Source organism: Lepidochelys kempii, chromosome 1, assembly GCF_965140265.1.
Source record: "Lepidochelys kempii isolate rLepKem1 chromosome 1, rLepKem1.hap2, whole genome shotgun sequence".
NCBI lineage: Eukaryota > Metazoa > Chordata > Testudines > Cheloniidae > Lepidochelys > Lepidochelys kempii.
The window spans coordinates 333,858,712-333,884,333 of NC_133256.1; the positions used below are offsets into that span (position 1 = coordinate 333,858,712).

A 25,622-nucleotide genomic window follows, 5' to 3' on the forward strand; every position below is an offset into this window, starting at 1 on the left:
CCCTTTCCTGGGGAGGCTTGAGAATAAACAAGATGAGCACAAACCAGCCTTGGATTTTTAAGACCCAAAAAACCCAAACAGATTCTTAAATATCAGAGCTTTATTAGAAGAACAAAAAACAAACAAACAAAAAGGTAAGAGAACAACTCTAAGATCAGAATGGAAGATAATCTTACAGGCAGTCAGATTCAAAACACAGAGAATCCCTCTAAGCAAAACCTTAAATTACAAAAAGACACAAAAACAGGAATACACATTCCTACAGCACAGCGAATTTCACAAGTCAAAACAAAGAAAACCTAACGCATTTCTAGCTAGATTACTTACTAACTTTACAGGAGTTGGAGGGCTTGCATTCTTGATTTGTTCCCGGAAAAGATAGCACACAGACAGACAAAAGCCTTTTCCCCCCCACCTCCAGATCTGAAAGTATCTTGTCCCCTCATTGGTCATTTTGGGTTAGGTGCTAGCCAGGTTATCTGAGCTTCTTAACCCTTTACAGGTAAAAGGACTTTGCCTCTGGCCAGGAGGGATATTATAGCACTGTATACAGAAAGGTGGTTACCCTTCCCTTTATATTTATGACAATGACACACACAAAAAAACAGTTATTTTTTCCACAAGTGAGATCTTCCTCTCATCTTTAGTATCCTGTTCACACTATATAGAAAAACTAATTATAATCAGCTGTGACATGGGTTTTTGTATGTTTTGTAAAGGAAACAAATGGCATAATTGTGCAATTTAAATCATTGTTTATATTATCAATCATGTTGTCTATCTTCATTCAAAAATCTGACTAATTTCAATAGAAAGATTGTAAAGATTTCATTTGTTGGGGTGTGTATAAGCAAATAATAAGGCACTGAGATGATAAAGGGAGAGCAAGGCCTGGTAAAAGATGATACAGTATATCCTGGTATTGCATAAACTTTTTGTAATTTGCTCCAATGGCCTTCTGGGAGCAGCAATAAAATTATAGAAAGTTCACTAATGCAGTCTATATCCCTGGTGTTGTATCTGATTACCTACTTTAAAAATGCTCCAATCCAGTATTATACGATTGGTCAAGAGGCTCAATAAAGTTTATTCAACTGAGTAAGTCATATTAAGACTCATGAAGCCCGGATGCAGAGGGAATCAAAGGAGTGGGAAAGGCCCAGCAAGCAGGGAAGTGAAGGGTACAGATCTGAACCAGCATGAGCTAGTGGAAGACATGCTGCACCATCGCTATGACTTTGGGCCTCTAGAGGGCATGGGTATAGAATAGAGGCAGCCACTCTGTGATGCATGCTTCCCATGCGTCCTACATTGTGGAACAAACCCCCAAAGGTTAATGATATCCAGGGAGACGTTAACTCTGACAATGGCATTAATTTCCTGGACAAGTGGGAGGAATGTGCCGTTGCTTGGTGTATATGTGTGTGTCGACAGATCAAAGACAGCATGGCTCAGGCACACTGCCATAGGACCCTTCAATTCTCATACAATCCTTTTCACTGCCAATCTAGTCAAGAATCTGCTTGGCTCGGGCAGGACAGATCCACAGAGCTTCAATCTAAGGCCCAATCCTGAGAATAGACCTACATGCTCACTGACGTTAGTGAAGTTAGTTAACGTTAGTTAGCCAAGAAAAAGAACATTTTCTCTTATTTCCCCCACCCTGTTTTTCATTCTTTTTTTCTTCATCCTCTTCCTATATTATAAGTAATGAGAAGTAAATGAAAATAAAATGAGATACCTTGATTGGGGCAGGAGGTTGAGTGCAGGAGGGAGTGAGGGGGTCAGGCTCTGGGAGGGAGCGTGGGTGCTGGGTGCGGTCTCTGGACTGGGGCAGGGGGTTGGGATGTGGGAGGAGGTGAGGGGTCGGGCTCTGGGAGGAAGTTTCGGTGTGGGAGCGGGCTCTGGGCTGGGGCAGGAGGTTGGTGTGTGTGGGGGGGTGAGGGGTTGGGCTCTGGGAGGGAGTGTGGGTGCTGGGTGAGGGATCTGGGCTGGGGCGGGGGGTTGGGTGTGGGAGGGGTGAGGGTTCAGGCTCTGGGAGGAAGTTTGGGTGCAGAGTGCGGGCTCTGGGCTGGGGCAGGGGTGTGGGAGGCAAGAGGGGCGGCGCTTACCTCAGGTGGCGCAGCTCCCAAAGCGACCGGCACTCAAACCCCTGTGGCAGCGGCCCCTAGGCGGGGGGGAAGAGGGGCAGAGGGTCTCACACACTGCTGCCTCAGGCGCTGCCCCCACAGCTCCCATTGGCTGCAGTTCCCAGCCAACAGGAGCTGTGGAGTCGGCTCTCATGGTGGGGGCAGCATGTGGAGATACCCCCTCCCCCAGGGGCCACAGGGACACACTGGCTGCTTCTGGGAGCAACGCGGCACAGAGGGAAGGAGGCAGAGAGGGCAGGAAGCTGCCTTAGCCCTGGGGCTGACACATCTCTGCGCACCCCTTGGGGGTAAGGGGACAGCGGGTCTCCGTGTGCAGCCCGGGGCAGAAGCAGTGTGCGGAGCCACCTCCCCACACCAGGGGCATGCAGAGACGTGCCAGCAGCCGGCCGCTTCCAGGAGCGACGTGGGGCCACCGTGCCTGCCTAAGCCCTGCTGTGCCGCCGGCTGGGACTCAGGGGCAGTTGTCAGATTAGATTTGTCCTGCATTTTGGGGGCCCGTGTCATTGGGGGCCCAGTGTCACTGCACGGTTTGTTTCATGGTAAATCTGTTCCGGACTTCAGTGGGACTCTGTGCAGGAGTAAGAGTCCCAGTGGGTGTGAATCTGTTTGAAGGTTTATTCATCTCACCTCTTCTGAAAGGCTGCTATTAATGCAGTCAAGAGTAGGATGTGAAGGCAGTGAACTGCATAGGACCTAACGGTGTCCCACAAATCTTTGCCTTCTGCATTGTTTTTTTCCCTCCACAGGTAGGAAAAATACTGCTTCCAGAAACCTTTTACTAAAAAATTAAAACTTAAAATGCCAACATGCATTATAGCACAACCCCCCCTGCACTCAAAAAACCCCCCAAGCCATACATTTTTCACTTATCCTAAGTAAAATATGAGTCACCACTGCAAGTAATTTATTGCTAATTATACAATTACTTAAATATGTACCACCATTCCTGGAGGTCTAGCATATGCCTGGTAAATGGATAGTGAATTTAGGTTCTGGAGTGATTTTAAACCTAGAATCAAGTAAATATTTTCTTAGCACCGAAATCTGCTGAAAGCACAAAAGGTATGTGATTGTTAGTATTACTTAATATACTAGTGATGCACTGAGTATTATGTTACAGTACTTAGTGCAAAAATTGATCACAGTATTTAGAATTTCCTCAGCCTTAAAAGAATCTTTTTAAAACATTAAAAACTGCTAGTTTCTATTTATTTCAATGTAGAACAATGCATGAATTGTCTGTGTCAAGTTTCAGACATACTGTAATCGTAGTCCTTAAATACGGCTGGAAAGAGAGCAAAAACCTGACAAAGATGGTGGGGGCTTCATTATTTATATGGTATGAGATAGTATGTTAGGCTGTGGCGAGGAAACTAAGTTGTTTTTAAAACTCAGCCATATTCATATAATGCATACTGTCCTTACAATGTTCTCACAAATACGTTACCTCTTAGTGAAAACAAAATAAATTAAGAATAATAATAAAAAAAACTGGTCTAAAAAGCCAAACAAAAAACCTCAGAACTAAAACACATACAAAACTCGCAATTTCTTCACTTTATGTTGCACCCTGTTACTGTTCCCTTGCCTGTTTAGGGCCCAATCCTAACCACACACTCTGAGGTAACTTATTGATGCCACTGAACAGCCCAAGTGAAAATTAATGGTGTAGGTAAGTGTTTGCAGGATTGGACTGTTAGGTTGTAAGGCACAGAACACCAAAGGTATTGAGGCATTTAGTTCCCATTAATTGGTGCTTAAACACCTTTAGGGATCTGGGTCTCAGTTCTTTTGGGCAAGAAATGGAACCTTCTAATATGCCTGTGCCATGCATACTAATGGTTGTGCTAGAACGGTAACAACTAAATTCATCAGCCCACAACAGCATTAAATCTTTTCTATGATAATACTTTACCTCTTAGGAAACTGGCTAATCCTAAGGATTTTTATGCCATAAGTACTGGTCATTGTCCAGGGTTCTAAGCTGGCTGGTGAGGGGGCAGGCTGCATCAAAATTCCTGAAAGGAGCCAGTCCTGGCCTGAGCTGGCCTGCCTCACTTTCTAGGAACCCTCTCCTGCTCTGGACTGCAAACTGAATATGCCCTGCCTGCCTTCACTGCCAGGCCTGCCTTCTCCCTCAGGAAGTGTAGCAGCTGGCGGAGTGGCATGCAGCAAGAGAGGTGGGACAGAACTGGTAGAGAGGCAGCCAAGGGAGGAAAGCAGGAGACAGCAGAGAGGGAGCTCAGCAAGACCTAAGGGAGATGAGATTCTCCACTTGTTTGGAAGGATCCCACTTTTACAGCCTGGGGAGCGCTAAGGATATTTTAGTGGTTATATATATGGCTTTTTTACACAGGAAAGACACTGGGACAGGGGAATGGGCAGAAGTGGACAGAAAGGTGAGGCATCAGCATGGGAGGAGAGAGAGGAGTGAAAGAAAATAGAGTATACTCTTGTTAAAGGGTTAACAGGCACAATGATCCCTTTCAGAGGATAACTGTGGAAAAGTCAATTTACTGCTGCAGTCAGGAGGCTCTGGCTTTACAATTCACCCATAATAGCCACATGGTCATGCTGCATCATGGGCCAGTGTTGTCACATTTTTAAAGATAATTGATGGCCGAAAGGGGACACTTTCACATCTCCTAATTGAAAGGCATTAGGATTGTGGGTGAAGTTTTCTGTGCCACTCGGTGTGTGGTTTGAGGATGGCTGGGTATAAATATGGCCATTTTTTTTACAGGGTTTATTACTTTAAAAATGTTTTTAAATGGGCAAGAAAAAGCAGTCTGTTACTTAAGAAGCAGTTTTAAAGCATTCATAGTGAGTTTAAACTGCTCCTTGAAGTAGCACAGGGGTATTTTTCCCCCGAGGTGGGGGAGGGAAGAGGGAAAACCTCCTACCTAATAGATGGAATTTCTAGTCTGACATTTCAGAGCGCTGTAGGAAGCAGCTTTTAATAAATGATTGCAACTGTTTGGTGAAAAAAAATATTATTCCAACAACACTGAAAAACTAGAAGCACTTATGCCATGAAATTATTTCCAACTACTGTGCTATATATAGACTCATAGATTAGAGACGGAAAGAACTCTTAGGTCTTGTACTTCAAATCCCTTCCATTACAGTATTTTCCCCTCTGGTACATTTCTCCAGCACTTTCTCTGTTCTACTTTTAAAAGACTGTAGATGGAAATAACCAACTATGCAACTTTATTTATGCTGGTTATATATACACACACACACATGTGTTTAAATAAAATGGGCCTCTGAACTTTCAAAAAAGCAGAGACAATGCAGTCAACAGCAACGTATGTTAAGTGTCCTACCGTTAAGCCAGTAATGTTCGGAAATGTCAGTTCTGATGTAATGGTGGTCATCAGAAGGGCCTAGAGAACGTGTTAAAGCTGTATCTTTGCCAAGGAAATCAGAAGCTGTTCCAGCATAGAGGTACGCATCTGTAAATGAGAAAGAAATAGTGAGGCTTTCTTCAAGACCATGGTGTATATATGGTTTACTTTATTCCTGTGTTGTTAAATGAATAAAGTATACATATGTTACACCATTCTTTTCTTTTAAATCCAAGTCTTTGACTCTGTAATGTAACATAAAGGATAACATTTTCAAATATGCCTCAGTGACTTTGGAGCCCAGGTCCCATTATCAAAAGTGACTTAGGCACTGAGGAGCCTGAATCCCATTGACTTTCAATGAAACTTAAGAAGAATTTTCAAAGGCTCCTAAATGCTAACTAAATAATTTAATACAGATTAGTGTTTCATATGCTGCAAACTGGTAATGATGAATTCTGATACAAGACCCAATCCTGATCACGTTAAAGTAAATGAGCGTCTTTGCCTGGGTTAGGTGATGATGATTTGCCTCACAGCAAAACTGGAGTTAAGTATAATGGAAGTCCCAGATCATTTCCATGTATTGCACTGTGCCAGTTGCAATTGCAGTTACAGCTTATTCCCCTGCTTAGGTTTCTTTTTTGTATGGTTCTTAGAATCCAAGCCCCAAAGGGACCACTGTGATCATATAGTCTAGGGGTCGGCAAGCTTTCAGAAGGGGTGTGCCAAGTCTTCAGTTATTCACTCTAATTTAAGGTTTCGCGTGCCAGTAATACATTTTAACGTTTTTAGACGGTCTCTTTCTATAAGTCTTTAATATATAACTAAACTATTGTTGAATGTAAAGTAAATAAGGTTTTTAAAATGTTTAAGAAGCTTCATTTACAATTAAATTAAAATGCAGCGCCCCCTGGACTGGTGGCTAGGACCCAGGCAGTGTGAGTGACACTGAAAATCAGCTTGCACGCTGCCTTCGGCACGCGTGCCATCAGCTGCCTACCCCTGAATAGTCCAACCTCCTGTATTACACAGGCCATAGAATTTCCCCAAAATAATTCCTAGAGCATATGTGGCTACCTTCATGGCACCTCAGCACTGCACAAAATTAAAGGAGCACAGAAGACCAGAACAATGTTTGCTCTTTGTGTTCAGAGCATAGCTCTTTTGTGAAAAGAAGCCAAAAAAGACCTTGCTGTAGAAGTTTTGCAGTGCACAGTGCGTTCCACAATAGCTCTTTAATTCTTGCAAAATAAGGAGCTAGATTTAACAACAATGATTTTTATAACAAATTTGCATATGACGACATATTTCTGGTGTCCGTAAGAAGAAACAACAGAACTATGATGATGCATGTAATCCATACATGAATGGCAGAACTTCAAATTGAACAGCAATCATAAACCACATATAAAAGGCCCCTTTACTCAAATTCTGACATGGGTGAAAACATTTTATGTGATCTCTGAGCAGATAAATCCAAAGCTGAAAGTAACTGCATTTTTAATATTATACAATACTGATGTGAATTTTCTTCTGTAAAGAGAAAAACACATATTAAAAAATAAGACCTAACCCCCCCCATGAATAAATATGAACCACACAAACCTAGTTTATCAGTATTACTATTATCTAAGTAATCCTCCCTAAAAATATTTTAAAATTCATCTTTCAGACAGCATGTCTCCTTTGTGCAGTGACAAAGGATTCTGAAAGGTAAATGTCAAAATGAGGAATGGATGGTATAATTAGTGTTTGCTAGCTGACAGGCCTTCAATGATTGATACATTTGAAAGACTCAAACAAAATGCCCATCCTCACTTAACCTCTGTTGACAAGAAGCTTTCAGCACTTAACTTATTCTTTGGTATCCTGCATTCCAAGTTCCTGTTGTTTCCTATAAAGGCTTTGGTAGACAAGAATTTTTAAAAAGGGATGGATGCTAAACAATGTTATTAAAAATAAATGTATTAAAAAACTTTGAGCAACTACATAATAGTATAAAAATGCCTACGTAGGGTAGGCAGATATTCAAAGCTTTTTGTAATACACTCGCAACTACTCATGCAAGGAAGTATTTGTAAAATCAGACACATAGCTTTTTAAGATTATGTACGAAAATAGACACCAACAAATGCACTCAATCTGCCCCTGTATGTTTTAGCCAAAGGGACTAGGTTTTTAACATAATGCATAGCTAACCTGCAGAACTTACTGCCACAAGATATTGACGCCAAATATCTTGCAATATTCAGAAAAAGTAGACATTTATAAGGAGAATGAGAGCATTCCCAATTACATTAAAATATAAAACTATTTATAAAGGATAGAATTCCTAGCTCTTGTTAAGTGTTTCACATCTTTAGATCTCAAAGCACTTAACAAAGGAGGTCAGTATCATTATCCCAATTTAAATATGGGGGAAATGAGGCACAGAGTAGGGTCGTGACTTGTCCAAGGTCACCCAGCATGCCTGGGCAGAGCCAGGAATTGAATGGAGGTCTCTTTTCATAGACGCTAAAACCATGTTTCATCTGAACTCCTGCATAACATAGGCCATAGAACTTCCCCCAAATAATTCTGGTTTGAACTAGGGCTTCTCTTTTAGAAAAATATCTATTCTTGATTTAAAAATTGCCAGTGATGAAGAAGCCACCACAATACTTGGTAAAGTGTGCCAATGGTTAATTATCCACCACTATTAAAAAATGTACACCTCATTTCCAGTCTGAATTTGCATAGCTGCAACTTCCAGCCACAAGGAACCTGGAAGCAGTGTCCAATGCCCAATCTTGGTCCAGTGCCCAAGCCACTAGGCAAAACTGCCTCCCCTTTTGTTTCAGGGCATGAACTAACTGATGCATTACGAAGAAATTTCCCCCAAGGGCAGGTGATTTCACAGCTGCCTATTGCAGTGTTTCTTGTACCTTCTCCTGAAGCATTTGGCACTGGTCCCTGTCAGGGATGGGATACTGAACTAAAGGGGTCACTATTTTGGTCCAGCATGGGAGTTCTTATGTTCTAAATGCTATGTTTTAATAAATTGAAACATGGCCTCTTCTTCACTGCACAAGACTTAACAGAGAACTCAAAAGTATTTTAATGCTACTGAAATTAACAAACAGTTCTGTAATAAATCAGAGTGTTCTGTCACATTAGGAAAAAGAGAACAGTAGAAGTTTTTAGAATCTCTTTTTAGAAGCAGACTTCACGGCCATTAAAAAGGGCTAGGGGTTCCTGAGAATGGTAACCCTCTGGCTTCAGTCTATTGTTTTTAATAAAAGAAGTATTGGCCCTTCAGCTGGGTCAAGATCACAAATCATCGATCTTATTATTGTAGAATAAAGGCTGAACATTAGTCATATTCTTTTTATAGCCCCAAGAGTCCGATACTTCAAAGCACGATCGCCACTCCTCTTCTGCTGTAAGTGAAAAGGTCATGGTGCTTCACTCTTGTCTCGTATTCATACACTTGATGGACAAGTTAAATGAAAATTATCCAAAGCTCTGAACCAAACCATGACAAAAGTAGCTTTTTTACAGTGGTTTGGAATACGGAGGTCAGGCTGACATTCCATGACACCAAATGTCAGACCACACAGCATGGAAGTACAGGCAAGAGGAAAATTGCTCTTAGAATCAGTGCCTCTGAAGTGGCTACTCAAATAATTAGAAACCTCAAAATGGATTTTTGCAGATGACTTCATGTATGTCTGCTGACTTCAAAGGGCTGACAATATTGATAATTGCCACAGAACCCCCGAATCATATGAAATACTGTATACAGATTTTTTTAAAGCAGGAACGACTGGGTAAAGATGACACTACCTTGTTTCTAAACTGGCAGCTTTTCCATTTATTGGCTCTCATAGTTCCCCTTTAGCTTTATCGCATTCATTTTTTTTTTAGCATATGCAAAGTGACGGATGCTGTTGGGCCAGGTCCTCAGCTAGTAGAAGTTGGCATAGCATCATCAAAGTCAATGGAGCTCGGTGGATTTGCACTCGCTGAGCATCTGGCCCTGTTGTTGTTAGTTAAATAAGACTGTGATGAACACGCAAGGAAGAAACATCCGTGATGTTGACATCTTACCTGTCATTACGGAAGCAAACGGCTGATGAGGATCAAAAGGACATTTCAACCTGCCAGACTCCAGGTTCTGAGTGTCCAGTCTGAATACTATTTCCTGAGAATAAATGCAAATTCATTAACCTGGTGTCAATGCAAAGAGCGACTAAGTCTTAGACATATTGCTCCTCTCAGATATGAAGTAATGGCGTATTACACTGTGTATCTCTCACACATCTGGCCTTTATGTCTGTAGTTTTATAGATCTGCTTTGTATCTGGATTTTACATTCATCATTTTAATGCATCACAGTCATTTAATAGCAATGAATTAAGCAAAAATAAACTGATCTGAAAATGGATGCATTGTTCAATGCCATCCTTTCAGATTAAAGGCTGGATGTGCCTTAAAGGCATAAGCCTTTGTTGGGGAGAGTGTGCCGAGAGACTGTGGACAAATGGGAGGGATTCTAGCTATTTCCACCTGGTTTTCTCTTGGGGCTCCTGAACAGTGCTCAAAGCAGACACAGCTCAGCCACTCTTTAAATGAGTGCAGCATATGCTCTCTCCTCGTCATCTTTAAGGAAGCTGTTGAGGCTGGGGCTGCTTGCATGGCTCATTGGCTCCAATCGCCACCTGCATAGTGGCTAGGAGCTGGGTAATGGCATAAGGCATAAAGCAGGATGGAGAAAAATCATGATGTAAAAAAAATAATAAATTAAAAAAATATCAAATAATGGTTCTTATTTAAATCTTATTTTATGTATTTCCATGTTGCTCGTCCTTTACTTTCAGCCCATTTTATAGTCTTTAACTGCGTAAGTGGCTATTTGGTACTGGTTTCCTTCCTTGTTTTTAGTAAAATTTCAAGTTTTACAGAGATTTTCCTTCCACTAAGAAATTTCACACTTAAAATGTTTGTCTGTGCTGGGAGAGAAAAAAAAGCCACGTAAGTCCAGGACCTCCCTATGGGTTTGTCTAGCCTTGGAATGTTTTACCAATTCTATCAGTATAATTATGCCTGTATCATTTAACTGCTATTGTTATGCTAATATAACTCGCAGGGTGGACATTCTTATTCTGGAGTAAGAGTGGCTTTTCTGGGTTAGTTTGAACCCCTTCCAAAGCAACATATGCTAAACGGAAAAAAACAAAAAAGGCACTCATACCAAAATAAGAGTGTCCACATAGGGACTTATATCCCTATAATTACTGTGGTTTAAATTAACACTTTAGTTTCCACTGGTATAACTTTCCTGTGGGGACACATCCAAATATCCTTATTGTGAGAAAAGCACAAACTGAAATATAAAATTGATCAACAAATAGTCTGGGCTGTATTTGCAACCACCACTATATTCCATTACATTGAACTGACAGACGTCAAGAAAGCTGAAATGGTTCAACCATATTACACTCTTCCAACATGGTTTGCAATCTGAAGTCAGTGGGACCCTGTGCTTTTTAATTACTTAGTTGCTTTTGAAAATCCGATCCTTATTTGTCTAAATATCGGCTTGTGGTGGGGTGGCTGCCCTTCCCAGGGAGAAGAAGGGGTTAAAAGCAGCACCAGGGAGGCTGCACAGAACCCACTAATCAGGAAAGGGCTTATTGAGCCCACCAATAGGGGGAAGGCTTGCTGGAGCAGCCAATCAGGGGCAGCGAGGGCCATATATAAAGGGATGCTCAGCAGCGCGGAAGGCAATCTCTCCCTGGAAGGCAAAGGAGAAGGATCGGTTGCCTGAAGAAGTGACAGAGATAGAGCAGTGCTGGGCAGGGGCAGCAGAGTGCAAGGGTGAGCTGCTGGCGGACCACTGCCAGGCTAGGGCCTTGCTTCGTGGGCTGACAGGGTGCTAGGGCTATGGGGGAAGTGGCCCAGAGAAAATAGGCAGCAGGTTGGAGGAGGGCAGTAGGTGGCTGCTGGCTATAGGGTCCCTGGGTTGGGACCCAGAGTAGCGGTGGGCTTGGGTCCCCCACACTTGCCAATGAGGAGAGTGGCCGATATCCAGTCTACAGTTGGCCCCTCAGACGAGGGCTGGATATTGGACTGCAGTTGGCTGGTAAGGCAAGTGGCAGGAATACAGACAGCCGATTCCCCTGGAATGGGGAAGATACTGGAGTGGGGGCACAGCCGGAGGCCTGTGCCCAGAAGAGGACACTGTGGTCCGAGGAGTGAGAGTCCTAAGAGTGAAGACAGGAGTGACAGCAGGCGTGAAGGTGAAGCTGAAGGTGGACTGGAAGGGCCGAGGGCTAATTCTGAGAATGGCCAGCAGGAGGCGCTGCGGAGTTGAGTCCCGCTTTGTCACAGGACTTAAAGCCTAACTTTAGGCTCCTATTTTTGGACAGTATGTATGGGAAAAAAAACAAACCCTTTGTTAATGCAGTGAAAGTCTATATAGTTTTCATTGTTAAAACAAAATCCCTTCAGCGTTAAAGTGACAAAGATGTTATGCCACTAAGGGAAAAGTTTCAATAAAAATACCAATTTTAGTCAGTGATGCTGCAAACACACACATGCATGCTTAACTTTATGCATGTGAGTACTCCCATTGAAGTCAATTTTACTATTTGTGCAAGTAAAATTATGCAACTGTTAAAGTATTTGTTGGACCAGGGCCTTAATTTTCCATATTTTGTTTTTTGCCTGGAGCAGTTTTGTATAATTGCAATGAGATACTCTATTAGTAGTGGCATTTAAAAACCCCTCCTGCATTTACAGTTTAGTTCATCATAAGTTTTAATTTAAAACTGTAATAGCACAAATTTTCTAATTAGTTTTACAAAGTCAACCTGATTTAAATCAATTATTAAAATAAAAATCAAGTGTCTTCAATGAATGGTTTAAATCACTTTGTGTTAAATTATTCCACCCTGTCTTGGGGTATAGAGGGCAGGCTACTTACACACCCACAGAGGGCCATGTATAACAGGACTCCTTAACAAGTTAAATCCACCAATAATCTACACGACCTGGTTAAGTCAATACAAGGCAGCTTACGTTGACCTAGCTGTGGATGTCTTCACTTAATTTGACTCCCGCTGATGTAAGTGCCTCACTATGCTGACTTAATAACAACCACCACCTCCCAGAGCAGGGTAGAGTCACAGTTGATGTAGTTAGATCAACACAAAGTATGTCTACACAGCAAAGAAAAACCCACAGCTAGCCTGTGCTAGGTGACTCGGGTTTGTGAGGCTTGGGCTAAGGGGATGTTTCATTGCTGTGTAGACTTCTGGGCTCAGCTTGGAGTCCAAGCTCTAGGACCCTGCAAGGTGGGAAAGTCCTAGAGCTTGGGATGCAGCCTGAGCCTGAAAGTCTCTGCTGTAGTGAAACAGCCCCGCAGCCCAAACCCCTGGGAGCCCACGTTGATCCAGCCACAGGTATCTAGTTGCTGAGCAGACATACCCACTGTGTCAGTGGAGACATCGTGTTGTTTAAATCAACTATTACTGGTCTCCAGGAGCTGTCCCACATTGTTCCATACTGACCACTCTGGTCACCGTTGTGAACTCCACTGCCCAGGAGGTCAGGGAGAGAGAAAACTGCCCCTCTTTTTTAAAGCCCTGTGAATTTTTGAAATTCCTTTTCCTGGTTGCCTGGCTTGGTGAGCACACCTAGCAGTTCTCCATTGTTGTGTGCAGCTGCCTAGCTGACCAGGCTGGCTACATGCTGCAGACGCGTTCCTGCCTGGAGTAAATGGGCAGTATTCAATCTCCTATGGGGAGAAGAGGTTGTGTAGGGACAGCTCCGATCTAGCCATAGAAATGTGGCCATCTAGAAGCAGATTACTTGGGGGATACCGGAGAAAGGCTACAACAGTGTTGGTGTAACCTGAAATGGAGCGTTCTTTCCCCTTCATAAATTCTGTTCCCTTAATGTATTAAGTTTTAGATGTTTTCTTTTAAGTGCCTGGTTCATGTAACAGAATAAAATTCTATTTTTGGAATAAAATTCATCTTTAGTAATTCACAACATATGCTGGCTGGTGCTGAGCAGATCTGACACCCACCACTTTCCTGTTATTCACTGTTGCAGAACCTGTAACACCATTCACAGACCATATTAATAGGTGTATTGACAATGTTCTAATCACTACAAGATTCATATCGGCCTGCAAAAGAGCAAGGCCAGGTAGAATACACTATAGCAACACTTACTACTCTGGCTCACTATTATAATGGTCCTTCAAAGCCTCCCTGAGCGTGTAGCTCTGTATTGTATCTGAATGTTCAAATTCAGAAGACAGATGTTCCACCTCCACCCCAGTGGAAACCTTTCTCCTTTTGCTTCACAGATATTATGCAGGACACAGCAGGCCACTATAACCATTGGGATAATTTTCTCACTGAGGTCCAATCTTGTAAGTAAACAACGCTAGTGATCCTTCAAACGACCAAAGGCACACTCAGCTGCCATTCTGCACCTGCTCAGCCTGTAGTTGAAGTGCTCCTTGATGCTGTCGATGTGGCCGGTGTATAGCTTCATTACCCATGGGAGCAACAGGGGTAATCTACCAGCTGGGAAAGAAAATCCCGGCTTGCAGTTTTCTGAACAGTTCATCTTCTTAAAGATGCGAGCATCATGTACGTTCTCTAACCAACCCACACGGACGTCAATAAAAGCATCACCAGTGATTTACCAGATTTTGCATTACCATAGAAAAGTAGCCCTTTCTGTGGATGTACTCTGTGGCAAAGTGATCTGATGCTAAAATAGCGATACACATGCCCCATCTCTTGCCACACCATAGTTCAGGAATCCTGCTGCAGCAAAACCAGCCACTATGTCCTCCACATTGCCCAGTCACAGTCCTGCATAGCAGGAGGTGATTAATAGCCCTGCACACTTGCATGCCAATGGCCCCTGTGGTGGATTTCCCAACTCCAAATTGATTCCTGACTGACAGGTAGCAATCTGTCATTGCAAGTTTCTACACTGTGAATCATCACTCACTTCTCAACTGTCAGTGCTGCTCTTATTTTGGTGTCCCTGCACTGGAGGGCTGGGGCAAGTTCAGTGCACAGATCCAAGAAATGTGGCTTTGTGCATCCGAAAGCTCTGCAGCCACTACTCATCATGCCAAACCTGCATGACAATGCAATCCCACCAGTCAGTGCTTGTTTCTCAGGCCCAGAACCTGTGCTCCACCATCTCCGGCTGCTCCACGAACACTACCAACAACCTTGAATTGGTTCTTTCTATGCCCCACAGCAATCAAGCCTCCAAGGAATTGTCATGTTCTCCACAGCTCCTCTGGCAGCTCTGCAAACTCTGCAGGAACATGCCCTCTATGCTTGCAACGCTCATGGCAATAGTGCAGAACTGTGCAAACTCCATGCTTCTGTCACAAACAGCAGGTAGCAAGGAGGGATGTATGGGGTTTTGTGGATTTTGAAAAGAAGATGTGAAATATTATGGGATGCAGATGAAATTAAGGGATGGATAACATTGCATTATGGGAAGTTGACCCCCAGGCTCCTAGTCACCATTGGGTGACTCGTTTCGGCCCCAGCAGACATTGCAAAAACTTCCCAAAACACCCTGTGCTGGATGGTGGCAAATTGCACAGTGGTATACCTACCCATGGTGCATTGCTCTCTGCACTGATACAAGCACTCCTGGTGAGGACATGCTCCGCCAACACAAGAAGCAAAGCATACACATGCACAAGCGATGTAATAACTGTGGCGACTATATGCCAATGTAACTGAGGTCAGCATAATTTTGTAGTGTAGACATGATCTAAGTTTTCATTTAGGTAACCAGAGGGCCAGCATTTTTATTTTTCCTGTTATGTCCATCCATAAATTCTCTAGGCTCATGACAAGATATAAAAACACAGCACCAAAAAACTTATCTGCGGAATATTTAATAACTAAGCTCCCTACAAAGAAGCAAAGTCCCAGTAGTGGGACATATTCCACCCCATCCATTCACCTCATTCCCTCACATAATGCCACCTGGGACACAGGTAAACTTTGCAGTGTTCTCAGAAGGTCACCAATGTGAGTTGAGGCATACTGATGGGGAAAATGAGTTCTAAGGCTAAAGATCACTGGCCTGCTCCCATCCCACTCCCATTTCAACAAGGTGGCTGTTAGTATGAGCCCCTCCCAAGATCACAATGACAGCAGTATCAAATATGGAGAGGGTGCTCTCTAAATTAACTAGGACCCAAGTCACTTAGAGTCTTACACATCAAAATCAAATAGCTCAAACTTCACCCAGAAATCAACAGGTAACCAGTACAGAGTACAGGTAATTAACACACAACCTGGGCAAAGCTTTCAACACTGTTTTGAAGGCTGTGGCAAAACACACAAATTGAGCCCAGTCCTGTTCACCTTGCCCTCAGGAGAAGTTTTGGCTTTGACTTCAATCATAACAAGATTGGGATTTTAATCTCCTTAAATTCAACTGTGTGACGCCTTGGCAGATTTTATCATGTTTCCAAAACAGTATGTGCTGTGGCTTAAAGTCACCTGACCTGTTCTGACTCATCTGTTTTCAGGGCACTGCCATCAGAAGGTTGGCAGACACATGGGCAGGTTTCAAAGGTTGTCAGTACATTGGCAGATTTCAAAGGCTCATTACAGAAAGAAAGACTATCTTGAGCCTTTGCTTTCCCAACAGCAGATTAGTGCCTAGAATCCAACAGAGTCAGACTGAGTTTGGTCATTACAAAACACACGCAATTATAATCTAGACTTTTAAAAATCAAGAAAGAATCTGGATCAGTGGCAATGCTGTGTTACCACGCGAGAAACCTGAATTCAGTTCAGAGTGTCAGGGGACAAAATTCCCAAAGTACACAATCCATGCAACCACAGTCAAATCAATAGGTTTGCAGGGAGAGTAAGGGCTAGCAGCACCTGGCTCCTGACCTCTCACCTCTCAGGAGGTAAGTGAGACACTGAGGAGGCAGTGGAGTTTGCCCGTTAGATAAGAGCCACAGGTGGAAAGGGAAGGAGTGCCTCATGCCGTTCACCGCTACATTGCACTTGATTAAACCAGGCTGCAGAGAAGAGATACTATCGTGTGAGGCTTTGGGTGGTAATGGGAGAAAGGAGCACTCCTTAGGGATGCAGAGGGCAAGCAGGGGGGTGGGAGGAGAGAGGGAAAACGAGGGAGAAAAGTTGCATATAGCCAGTCCAAGAATTCTGTTCCACCAGCTGTGACAAGAGAAGCACAGTTTATTACAGTGCTGCTTTTCTTTTATTTCAGAAGCACTAGAATGTGCTAATTTCTCTTTTGAATCTTAGGTAAGAGGCCTTTGAAAAAAGTGAATTCTTTCAACCCATGAAAAACACAGGACTCTTCCACACACAAACACAAAGGGACATTGGACTTGTCCTAATGGATCAGGCTAGTAGTCGGTCCAGTCAAACGGCCTATTTCCAACCTTGCCCAGCACCAGCTGCTTTAGGGGAAGGAGAAAATAAATCCCTCTAATGAACAATTATGGAAGCATCTGTCCATAGGGGAAATTTCTACCAGACCTGTCAGTTAGTGGCTGGATTATACCCTGTAGAGTGAGTTTGGCACATTGCCACTGTTGTCACTAGGAAGAGCGTGGGCCTGTTATACCAATTGACAAGGTGCAGCATGTACAGACACATGGGAGGGGACAATTTTGCAGGCTGGTGGAGCTGGGGGTAGAGCTTGTGAAGGCAAAAGTGCTGGAATCAGTCTGAACCGAGCTTGTCCACAGGGACCAATACTTTGTCTGTGCTCTGTGTAAGGGGAGGAGGGAAAATCTCCTTGAATCCTCCTGCTCCATCCCAAGCAGATACTGCTCTGGTGCCTTTACACCAAGTAAAGGGCTGGAATGACATAAAGAGGCCCTATCAGTCCCATTTCAGCTGTGGGTGGATTCCCTCAGTGCAGGTACTGATGAAGACAGCCTTCTGAGAACCTCCGCGCAAGCCCTGGCATAGGATGCATGCCAGCAGAAGGGGCATGTCAGGAGCAGGGTTGGACAGAACTAAGAGACTGCCTGGAGACAGGTCCCCAGGACTGGCCTCTCCGGGCTCCAGATCATGCCAGGATCAGGGGCTTGCAAAAGTGGCTTAGATTCCCTCCCCTTGGGCTGTGAGTTTGCCTCAGGTCCCTAAACCCTCTTTTCAGCTACCTTGTTTTTAAAAGTTTTATAGGACTCTGCACCTCTTACCTGGCAGGAAATATCTGGCCTTGGTGCTGTGCCTCAAAAGAACTGCAGGTATCTGGTGTTACCGCATACTTTGGCACACTATGGCTTACATTATATTTTACAGAGCAAGCCAACATTATGTTAGCTTTTGAGAAGCATGGCTTCAGTTGACAAATCCTTCAGGGTAAAATCACAGCCAGGAGTAATACATGTGAAAGGACTCTGCTGTGTGTTCTAAGGATGGGCAGGGCAAGGCTGTGCAGCTGCTCTCAGCACTGACTGCTAACAGATTTGAAGGAAGAATCTGAGATGCACCCTGTTGCTCTCCCCAACTGTCATTTTGATCCCAAGTGGCAATCAGTCCTGTCATCTTCATCCCCATAACTTTCCTACCCTCATGAGCAAAGAGCCACCACACAGTTCCCCCTTCTGCTTCCTGTTCAATTCACAGCCCCTCTGTGCAATGGAAAATGTGTTATTTCCACTGGGAATGGGTGGGTGTAAAGCCAGGCCTGGCGACTGAAAGCTTTCACCCTAAATGGCGAATGGACTAAGCAATCCATAGTGGTTTAGACAGTCCCAAAGCACCAGAGCACTTCCATTCCCACAGGTAGCTGGCCCATGGAGTGATAGTCACAGTGAATTTCGAGGTTGCTACTTTCCCTGGAAGAAGCAGAGTGTTGCAATGCTGACCAGAAAGCAGAGAAAGAGAAACAGGAATAAATAAGCAGGAAAAGGATTTGCTAGAAAACAAGACATCTGGGTTAAATCTGCTCTTCACATAATTAATCATTTGAAAGTGTCATTCTAAAGGCCGTTGTATATTAATTCTTGCTGGGCAAAGAGTTTTGTTCGGGTGCAATATGCACACATCAAATGTGAGAACATGAGTTCTTACATGACCTGTAAAATGCGCCATAACCCTGATATTTATACAAACTGCTGGCAGTTCATTTTTTATACCACTCACTCTGTATTTTAAAATAAATGATGGATGCTAAGCAAGGCTAGAGCCATTTCTTGTCATGCACCATTGGTGGGGGGATTAAATTACCTCTTTGTGTACTCCAAGCTCAATGTATCCACAGATAGGGTGGAAGGCTCCTGTGCCACAGACATAAACATGGGTCCGGTTGTAGGGTTGAAGAACCCGGATAAAATTTGCACATTCTGTCTATTGGGAGAAATGGAGGAAAAGTTAATACTTTACAACTATTCACACAACAGTACTCATATTTGGTGGCTTATTTATTTTTGCTCTCTCATCTACATTTCATTAAGCAATAGCCGTGCTCATGTTATTTTGAAAAAGTTGTAACGGCTAAAGCATTAGCACTGGCCAACTACTGCACAGTTCATCCATCAGGCAATGACTTACATGTTATACTGATTACATTCTTGTTATACTGGTATAAAGCCATGAAGAATGACAAAGTACATGGTGAAAGTCTAGTTTTGAGGAGTTCTCTATGTACCAGTCTTTGTTGTAATAAAGCTCCAGTCTTAACAATTGTCTGGAAACGGGAAAGTTGGCAACCGTTTCCAAAATGTGGTGGGCCCCACGTTTGGCTGGCCTGTTGGTTCCCCTGTCATTTCTTCCAATTAAAGACTCAGTGCAAGCATTAACAGCCAAAGGTTAATTGGGGGAATAGAGGCAGGGGCCCTCCATCAGTGTGGCAGTCCTCAGGGCTGCAATAAACTGTCAAAGGGTGCATTATGTATATACTCCCCTTGCATTGGCCCTACCTTATAGACCAGCAAGGACTGGGGCAAGACTGTTATGCTCTGATGCACCCTAAACAGCTAGCCCAAAACACAAGGAAATTTAAGCAAGACACACAGGTAGGTTGTCAATCAAAACTTTTAACAACCATGAACCAGTTAAGTCAGCAACAATCTGAAGAAAACATCACAACAGTCCAAATGGCTGGTATATAGCAGTTGTGCCTGAGTAACTGCACACATCCAATGATTGTGCACATACACACAGGACCAGTAACTATAACAAAGAGGAACAGGAACAGAGAGAAGGAAGCAGTAAGTAGGAGGGGAACGAACACACACAACACACACACACACGTCATCACAAGGTCCATGACACTTTGGGGTACGTAGCACCAGGGTAGTCCCTGGACAGTCCTGGCCCTTGCTGTTCAGCAGTGCAATTACCTAGAGTTTCAGAGTAGCAGCCGTGTTAGTCTGTATTCGCAAAAAGGAAAGGAGGACTTGTGGCACCTTAGAAAATAACAAATTTATCTGAGCATAAGCTTTCGTGAGCTACAGCTCACTTCATCGGATGCATGCAGTGGAAAATACAGTGGGGAGATCTATATACACAGAGAACAGGAAACAATGGGCGTTACCATACACACTGTAATGAGAGCGATCACTTAAGGTGAGCTATTACCAGCAGGAGAGCGGGGGGAGCTTTTTGTAGTGATAATCAAGGTGGGCCATTTCCAGTAGGTGACTTCTGGGTATTCTTGATTATCACTACAAACAGTTTCCTCCCCCCCTCCCCGCTCTCTATGTATATAAATCTCATGTTCTCTATGTATATAAATCTCCCCACTGTATTTTCCACAATATGCATCTGATGAAATGAGCTGTAGCTCATGAAAGCTTATGCTCAAATAAATATGTTAGCTTCTAAGGTGCCACAAGTACTCCTTTTCTTATTACCTAGCGTGTGGCTGTCCATTGCAAGGTTATGGCATGGGGCGGGGGTAAAGGGCAAGCAACAGCCTTGCCCTAACTGGGAAAAAGAAGCATACAGCAAAGCTGTTTGGCCACTTATTTTCAGGTTAATATATCTGCTGTCTAACCTGTAAGGTGGAAAGAAAGCTGAAGAGGGAATGTAGTAGATGACACCTACGAGGCATCACAAAACACAATATTCATCCCTCCAGCTGCCTCTCTTTTACAAAAGCACAGACATGGGTCCAACTACAAAGTTTGTGTACAGATCAGGATCAGAGAATTCCCAGAGCTCAGATAAGGTGTTGTTCAGCCCTGCTGTATAATAGAGATAAGGGACAGTCATTATGTTAGGATCCCAAATGGAATCTCCTCATAAAGTGTATTTCAATCCAGGGTTTTAGCTTGGGCCCATCCTTTAAACAAAAATGCCCAGTGAAGGCCTCTGGGTTAGTGGGAAGAGAGGGGAAGAAACTTCTCATGTATGAGTGGGGAAGGCTTCACGTTCTTTATGGCTCTTCTTGTCTTTCATGAGGGAATCTGGTTTCTCTTCACTGTGCAGAAGATAGATGGGGGAAGTCTTTTTATTATGCAGAATGATGCATGTTCTTATATGAAAGGGGACTGTGGCACTGGAGAAGAGCTTATGAATCCATGAGACTGATGTTTTAGACTGGTGATAATTGCAGCTGTCTATGAATTGAGTTAATTTGTAAATGTACAGGTCTGCGGCTTTGTTAATGAATTGCATAAAGCTGTGTTCAGTATATTCCCAAGGGGAAGGGACTTTCTGGTGGTCACAGGAGCTTTTAGTGGCTTTGGATCAGGCCCATAATGAGTATCACAGGATACATTTCATAATGGAATTGATTCACTTCTCAATATGAACTGTGGCTGAATTTTGAACGTATACTGAATTTTGCATGTATACTGATGGCTAAGCACCTCTTCTACTCAGTACTGTTCCATGTTTTGCTTGAAGCATCAGCATTTGAAATAGAGATGAAACTACTCTTTGAAGTTAGTGATTTCAATATCAGTTGCATGCACTTTTTTAAAGAAAGAGGCTAAACTATCAATGGTATGTCTTTTGTGCATTAAATTAGAATACAATAGTGTGTGTATTTACCAGCCTTTCTTCCACAGCTGCTTAATAATCAAATCTAACACATTTAGAAATAAATATATAGCTATACAGTGTTACCAGCACCAATAAAGAAAAACAATTTCTGTACTTACCTGGGCATCTTTCCCAGCTAGTTTGCATACTTCCACCTTGTCTTTTGCTGCAGGCCAGTAAATCTGTAATACATTTAAAGGTGTGTTAGGACCAGAGATTTTGCAGCATTTTACTCTTTCTTCTGATTTTGCTTGAAATATTTCATTGCAAAGAGCAGCTCAAATAACCTTATGTATATTTAAAGAACTGAGATATGAATATGTATTTCTTTAAGAATATCATAATGACTATACAAACTTTAAATACAATGTGGCCTGCCATTTGTTCATTTTATTTACCCATTTTAAGGTAACCTTTAAGACCCTTTCTTTACCTGTTTTCATAATTCATATGCATTTTTAATGTGATGAGCTGTGTCTGGTTCTGAAGGACAGACCAAATTCAGCCTGAGTGTAAAATTAATACACTCTATGGAATTACACTAAAAGTGAAGTTAGCCCAGTGGCTACAGATTTGGCAAAGCTGTGTCTGCCAAATATTAGCTGCGTCTGCCAATTTTAAAATGAAAAGGGGTTTTGTTTGAAAAACTAAAGCATAGCTTTAGGGAAATCTTTAGAACAAAAAGGACATTTGTCAGAAATGCATAGCACATGATTTAATAATCTGACCCATCAGCAGAAACTGACTTATAGTAAAGTATATACATGTAGAATATGACATACATGCATAGAGCAGAATTACATGCCATACTTAATAGGTCTCTTTTCTTTCATATACACTTAGAATCCTGACATATGGAAGTTAGTATTTTTGGAAATATTGGCTCAGATCATTAGTTGGCATAAATTGGCATAATTCCATTTATGGCAATGGAGTTACATTGATTTATACCAGCTGAAGAGCTGGGCCATTTATTTCAATTAAGTAATCAAAATAGGGCACTGTCAAATATATGTATGAATCCATCAGCTAAAGAAATACAAACTTTCGATAAATACAAAGAAGGGGAGAGAGAGAGAGAGGGAAAAGTATTCTTCCAAAAGCAACATGATTTATTTGCCCTGAGTTGACCAGGGATCTTTATTCCTGTTTTTTATTATTTTAAGAGAGCCTGAGTGTGAGGAATTTTTTTTCTGATTGACAGCAAAGAGACAGAAAGAATTTAATATGGTAAGGTCTTGACCGAATGCAAGTTAGGAAATATCTAATGCCTCATGCTTCAGGAGCCCAAAAGTGATTTACCAGTAGCCTGGGTTCTTACAGCATAATGTTCATCTTGGATAGCACTTCATTCAAATCTTAAAACACCACAGTCCTAAGAGTCTAGATTAAAGAGCAGACGTTACATAAGGCTTGTTTTCCAATAAAGACATGCTTTCACAAATATATATATAATTTCCAAAAGGGGATTTAAGGAGTTGAATTCATGGCAATTAAATCAAAACATATCCCTCTGGACAATTTCAGATGGAAGAAAGGGCAATATGATTTATACCAATAATGGTGAGCTTCAAAAGGTTCAAAATTGGAGTTCAGTTCAGATAAGCTTCCAAAATTGTAGGGTTCTGGATGTTGGGGTGTAGATGAGCTGTGCTCAGAGCAAGATTGAAAAGCTTGGGGACTTAAGTAGCTCTCTAGCACCATTTTTACTCCTCCAATCCTCAGGGCTACTCTAATCATGTCATCTTATAAGAGCCCCCTAGGGACCATTAGTACAGATGGAGATCGCTGGAGTGAAACACATTCTAGCCATGACCCCTACACCAGCTCAATTCCACACAATTAAGGCAGCTTGAAAGTGCCCACACAGGCCAAGATTTTGCTCCAGATGTTTATGTGCAATGCTTCTCTGAACCATCCCAACCTCCCATGTCTACAAAACTGGGTCGAGAACAACCTCCTTTATTTGCGTTCTAGCCGTTCTTGTTCTCCTCCCAGCCAGAAATGGGATGTGCTGGCCTTCTGCAAGGAAATTCATTCACTCCCACATGAATAAGGGATGTGCAATCAGGCCATATGTATTTCCCTTACTGTCAAAATGCAGTCATTCATTTACAATTACCTTTGTGGTAAGAAACTTTGTGGTCAACAGTGTGCCCTTGTTGCCAAGAAGGCCAATGGCATTTTGGGATGTATAAGTAGGGGCATTGCCAGCAGATTGAGGACGTGATTGTTCCCCTCTATTCAACACTGGTGAGGCCTCATCTGGAGTACTGTGTCCAGTTTTGGGCCCCACACTACAAGAAGGATGTGGAAAAATTGGAAAATGTCCAGCGGAGGGCAACAAAAATGATTAGGGGACTGGAACACATGACTTACGAGGAGAGGCTGAGGGAACTGGGATTGTTTAGTCTGCGGAAGAGAAGAATGAGGGGGGATTTGATAGCTGCTTTCAACTACCTGAAAGGGGGTTCCAAAGAGGATGGCTCTAGACTGTTCTCAGTGGTAGCAGATGACAGAACAAGGAGTAATGGTCTCAAGTTGCAGTGGGGGAGATTTAGGTTGGATATTAGGAAAAACTTTTTCACTAGGAGGGTGGTGAAACACTGGAATGCGTTACCTAGGGAGGTGGTGGAATCTCCTTCCTTAGAAGTTTTTAAGGTCAGGCTTGACAAAGCCCTGGCTGGGATTATTTAATTGGGGATCGGTCCTGCTTTGAGCAGGGGGTTGGACTAGATGACCTCCTGAAGTCCCTTCCAACCCTGATATTCTATGATTCTATGAAAATATTAGTAAAGGAAATTTAAGTTACATAAACTTTAACCCTTTACAGCAATATTTATTTCAAGAAAAGATAAGGCCTTATAATGTCATCTCAGGAAGTGGAGCTCAAATTTGCTCTTCCAGAGCATAGCTCAGGGTGACATAATGAAAGCACCTTGGTCTGAATCAGACATGCCAGTACAGCTGGTTCCAGGGGCATGGATGTTTGGGACAAAGTACTGGGAAAGAAGCAGGGTCATCAGGGTGAGATGTTGGGGTGACTGAGTGGAAGATGGCATTGGTTTCAGTGGGGTACAGCATAAGTAAGGTAAGAGATTCAGGTGGATGGACCCTAACTCCTGGGCAGAGTCTTTTGAAGAACTGAAGGCATGATAGCATGTGTGGTACAAAATGGACAGATCAGGCTGGGACATGAACGCTTCTTGCCATGCTGACTGAGGAAACGGACAGAGTCAATCCTGACTACAGAAGAGTCACTTGGTTTACATCCTAGCTACTTGACAGCCTCAGAGTTTAGCATTCTAAAGACATAAATCAGTCACTGAAGGGTAGCTTAAGTGCTGCAACTTAACAATCTGTTTACAATTCTGCACAAAGGATTTAATCGTTTACTTTTCATGTGAGAAATGAGAGGTTCCCTGAAAATTCCATTTCTAAAATGTAACACATCAAGATTACATAATAAATTATAAAGTATGATCACAAGGCTGAAGCACTTTTAGTTCTAAAAGTGATCAAACTGTACACAATAATTCCCCAGGGCTTGTTACTGCTAACACTGGCCCTCATAAGTAACTTTAGTTATGTCAATAGTCCCATTGACTTCTCATGTGCATCAAGCTATTTACCTGCATAAAGAAAAGGAGTACTTGTGGCACCTTAGAGACTAACCAATTTATTTGAGCATGAGCTTTCGTGAGCTACAGAAGTGAGCTGTAGCTCACGAAAGCTCATGCTCAAATAAATTGGTTAGTCTCTAAGGTGCCACAAGTACTCCTTTTCCTTTTGCGAATGCAGACTAACACGGCTGTTACCTGCATAAGCATTTCCAAGATCCTAGCTATAGACTAAAGACTGGATGCCTTTCTGGAAGATATGCTTTAGTCAACAAAACTTATTGGGCTTAATATAGAAGTAAATGGACAAAATGTTATGACCTATGTGTGACACCCTGGCACCCCAATAATCACGACTGTCATGTAATTAGGATATGTTTTGTTCGAAGTATGCCTCGCGATGTATTATTCTAAAAGTCTTGATCTGCTAGATATTAATATCTCATTGTATTGTATGTATTATCGTCA

At 42.6% G+C, this 25,622-nt stretch overlaps 1 protein-coding gene across 17 annotated transcripts in view; it reads right to left on the reverse strand.

Moving 5' to 3' along the window:
- The window catches only part of SEMA3D (semaphorin 3D), a 196,006-nt gene that overhangs the window by 66,455 nt on the left and 103,929 nt on the right, over positions 1-25,622 (reverse strand). For all 17 annotated transcript variants that reach the window (XM_073328648.1, XM_073328657.1, XM_073328656.1 and 14 more), the window contains 4 exons: positions 21,654-21,716; positions 18,772-18,891; positions 9,593-9,686; positions 5,480-5,608 (listed from right to left, as the gene is read on the reverse strand). In XM_073328648.1, the coding sequence (XP_073184749.1) occupies positions 5,480-5,608; positions 9,593-9,686; positions 18,772-18,891; positions 21,654-21,716 (406 nt within the window). The remainder of the gene's footprint in view (positions 1-5,479; positions 5,609-9,592; positions 9,687-18,771; positions 18,892-21,653; positions 21,717-25,622) is intronic.